The sequence below is a fragment of the Arachis ipaensis genome, chromosome B8 (assembly GCF_059453495.1).
Source record: "Arachis ipaensis isolate K30076 ecotype BB chromosome B8, ASM5945349v1, whole genome shotgun sequence".
NCBI lineage: Eukaryota > Viridiplantae > Streptophyta > Magnoliopsida > Fabales > Fabaceae > Arachis > Arachis ipaensis.
Genome location: NC_142443.1, coordinates 125,628,424 through 125,632,362, shown reverse-complemented (window position 1 = coordinate 125,632,362; position 3,939 = coordinate 125,628,424). Strand labels below are relative to the sequence as shown.

At 32.4% G+C, this 3,939-nt stretch overlaps 1 protein-coding gene across 1 annotated transcript; it reads left to right on the top strand.

The window, feature by feature from the left end:
• The first annotated feature begins 1,057 nt into the window (after nucleotides 1-1,057).
• LOC110266036 (zinc finger BED domain-containing protein RICESLEEPER 2-like) lies at nucleotides 1,058-3,400 on the top strand. Its single transcript, XM_021109751.2, has 3 exons — nucleotides 1,058-3,026; nucleotides 3,166-3,233; nucleotides 3,317-3,400. Exons 1-3 carry the CDS (start codon nucleotides 1,058-1,060, stop codon nucleotides 3,398-3,400), a joined length of 2,121 nt encoding a protein of 706 aa, XP_020965410.2.
• Nucleotides 3,401-3,939: the final 539 nt, after the last annotated feature.

Sequence of the window (3,939 nt, the reverse complement as noted above, 5' to 3'; positions counted from 1 at the left end):
TTAGGGTAGTTAGAAGCTCAATTATATGATATATAAACTGAAATAATGAAGCTGTATTAGTTGAGTTTGTGTTGCTGGATTTGTGCTTGATTATGTTATGGCGAATGTTTAATTGATCTTCTGAATATGTGATTTTATATTGTGATGATTGAATGCTAATCAAACACTTGGGGCTGAGATTAAGCTTAAGGATAGTTGAGAATCAATAAAATAAATATGATCTTAAGTACTGTGTGGTCACAATGCATATTGCTGCAAGAAATTATTTTAGTTATATTTGCGAAATTTGATAGTTGATCACTCTGTTGTGATCTGATGCAACTCTATTAGGGTGATACAACAGAGGTAATAAGAAAAATTTCATGGAAAGATCCCGAGTTTGACTTTGGGGAACGGAGAAATTGTGGCTTTTCTTCGATAATAACTTCTAAATTTTTTAGGATAGTTAGAAACTAAGAAAATTAGTAAGTCATATTAAAATTGTTAATCACAGTTTAGAAAGCAAAAAGACAGGGGAATAGAGTTAGGTCCACTTTTATACAGAGATAAAAGAGAAATAAAAAAGAAAAGTATAATAATAAGGTAGAATAATGTTATTTAAGAAACAATTTTCAACTTAGAACCATGTTGGAAACATTTAGATAAAGTTTCAGCTTAAAAAAAGTGTTAAATGGTTGGACCATGTTGTCTGATAATTGTTCAATGCATACTCAGAACAGAAAAAGCTTAAGAACAATCTTAAAAGCTTTCAACACTTGGTAGAATGTATAATTCTTGATTCACATTTGGATGAACTTCCTAAAATAGTAAAAACGGATGGTTGGTTTTATTATTTATTGGTTTTTATATGAATCTTAGTTTTATTTCATGTTATTGTTGTTTAGGGAAGTTCTGAACCTATGTTTAATTGGCTTACGAGATATATGAACATGCATTAGTTTATGAATCATGCTGAAGTTTTATTGGCTGCTGTTTCTTTGGATTAGTTTGTGTTAATTTTAACATGTTTGGCACCAAATTTTGAGTTATGTACACCTTGCTTTATATACAGAGCAAGATGATTAAAAACAGTAATATTGAAGCAGCAGGGATGTCTGCTAACACTCAACCATCTTCTCCACCGTCAGGTGTTCGTAAGAATCGATCAGCTGTCTGGGATCATTTTGATATGGAGAATGCTACTGAGAAGAAGGCTAAATGCAAATATTGTGGTAGCTTAATACAATATCGGAATGGAACCAGCTCAATGGGTGGTCATTTGAGAAGATGCAAGCAAAATCCTAATAATGATTCAAACAAAAGAAGAAAAACAACGACCACACCGACTATAGATGAGCGTGGTATTTTAAATTCACCCAGTGCTTCCAAATTTGACCAAGAGGAGGCTCGAAGGGCACTTGTGGAAATGTTTATTGGGGAAGAGCTACCATTTCGCTTCGTTGAAAGCCCGAAATTCCAAAAATTTGTGCATGCCCTACAAGCAAGATTCAAAGTTCCTTCACAGACTACATTAGCACGTGACATTGGAGCTCTTTATGCTGAAGAGAAGATGAAGTTGCAAGATTTTCTTTTGGCAAATTGTGGTAGAGTATGTCTAACCACTGACACTTGGACTTCAATTCAAAATTTTACTTATATGAGTTTGACAGCACACTTTGTTGATTTGGATTGGAAATTACATAAAAAAATACTTAATTTTTGTCAAGTAACAAGTCATTCAGGAGAGGTTATAGGAGCAACAATTGAATCTTGTTTAAATAATTGGAATTTGAATCAGGTCTTTAGTGTGACAGTTGATAATGCCTCGTCTAATGATGTTGCAATTAAATATCTGAAGCAGCGATTGAATTCTTGGAATAGCATTATTTTGAATGGTGAATTTATTCATATGAGGTGTTGTGCACATATTATAAACTTAATTGTAAAAGAGGGGTTGAAAGAGATTGATGAATCGGTCTTGAGGATTCGTAGTACAGTAAAGTATGTTAGATCTTCTCCATCTAGAGCTAGTAGGTTTCAAAAGTGTGTTGAACTAGAAAAAATCCAATATAAAGGCTTGCCTTGCATGGATGTTGAGACTAGGTGGAACTCTACCTATCAAATGTTAGAGGTAGCTTTGAAGCATCGCAAAGCATTTGAGTTGCTTGCTTTGAAAGATAATACCAATATAGGAGAGATGAATGGAGGAAAAGGGAGAGGTGTTCCTTCTGATTCAGACTGGGAGTATGCTGAGTCCATTGTACCATTTTTGCGAGTGTTCAGTGATGCCACTATACGTGTTTCTGGTACCTTATATGTTACCAGTGATATGTATATGAAGGAAGTATTTGCAATTGGACGATTTATTCATCATTCTTGTGATTCTGTTGATTTTAGTACTATGTCAATGGCAGAAAGGATGAGGGTTAAGTATAAAAAGTATTGGGGCAATCCTGATTCGGTGAATATGTTGTTATTGATTGCTATCGTACTTAATCCAATGCAAAAGATTGAGTATGTCAATTATTTCTTAGATTACTTCTTTGGAGAAGAAAAAAGAGGCGAATTGAAGTCAAAGTTGTCCAAGTGCATAAAGTTACTTTATCAGCAATACCAAAGTTCTGAGGAAGCAAGTGAAGCTGATACGCAAGATGTTCAAGCCAACAACATTAATACCGATCTTCATGGCATGGGCTTTTTTCTGCAAGCAACCGGTCGCAGAACAAATACAAGATCTGAACTTGATAGATATTTACAAGAAGAATGTGAGCCATACTCCCATAAGTTCGATATACTAAACTGGTGGAAGGTCAACCCAACCCGATTTCCAATTCTTGGAAATATGGCTCGTGAGGTATTGGCTATACCTGTTTCTACGGTAGCTTCAGAGTCTGCATTTAGTACTGGAGGAAGAGTCCTCGATCCATACCGCAGTTCCTTAACACCTAGAATGGTAGAAGCCTTAGTCTGCACAGGAGATTGGCTTAAGGAAGATCTTTTCTCTGCTTTAGATGATGATGGTGAAGTTCTTCAACAAGTTGATCAAGGTATAAAAATTGTTTCATATTTCTTCTCATTTTATTTTATTTTTGTTTTTGTTATCTTTCTATTTTAGAATTTAGGTATTAGTTACCAATTAAAAGTTGTTGAATATAGACTTGATAATTAATTTGATTCCCTTGGCAGATATATTTTCCTCTAATGATGGTGCTTGTTCTATGGCGGCATCAATTGATAATCTTGATGATGACAAGGTATGCTTAATATTCTCATTTGGTTTAATACTTTCATTCAAAGATTTGTTTTAAAATGACAAAGGTATATTTGTTATTTGCAGATATATTTTCCTCAAAGGTTGTGGTTGTTTGATGATTTTGTTGGCAACTTGGCATCTTTTGATACTTTTTGGTTGTTGTTTTAGAGAGATTTTTTAGTGGTATTCTTTTGATGTCTTGAGAATGATTAAATGTTATATAAATTAGCTATTGTCAATAGATTTATAAAGAACCAAATTCTAGTTGTAATGAACCTATACACTTTAAAATGACTTTAGTATTAATTTTACTTTTAAAAAAATTATGGTTTGAAAATTAAATTTCTAAAAACGGGTTTTAAAAGTGGATTTTTTGTTAAAATATCTGGTTTGAAAATTTAATTTTTAAAAACTAGTTTTAAAATTGGATTTTTGTTTAAAGAAACTGGTTTTAAAACTAGATTTTCAAAAATTGGTTTTAAAACTGAATTTTTGGTTAAAAAATCTGGTTTTAAAACTGGATTTTATAAAAAAAACTGGATTTTAGATTGGATTTAAAAAAATGGATTTAAAACCGGTTTTATATGTAAAACTGGATTAAAAACCGGTTTTATATGTAAAACTGGATTTAAAACCGGTTTATAAATAAAACCGGATTTAAATTTTAAAACCAGTTTAAAACCGATTTTTATTTTTCTAAACCGGTT

What these genes read in the sequence shown, in the direction of transcription:
- LOC110266036 (XM_021109751.2), top strand. Translation starts at nt 1,058, where the DNA reads ATGATTAAAAACAGTAATATTGAAGCAGCAGGGATGTCTGCTAACACT. An exon ending in TCTTCAACAAGTTGATCAAG is followed by an intron (nt 3,027 to 3,165) that starts GTATAAAAATTG and finishes TTCCCTTGGCAG; the next exon opens with ATATATTTTCCTCTAATGAT. An exon ending in ATAATCTTGATGATGACAAG is followed by an intron (nt 3,234 to 3,316) that starts GTATGCTTAATA and finishes TGTTATTTGCAG; the next exon opens with ATATATTTTCCTCAAAGGTT.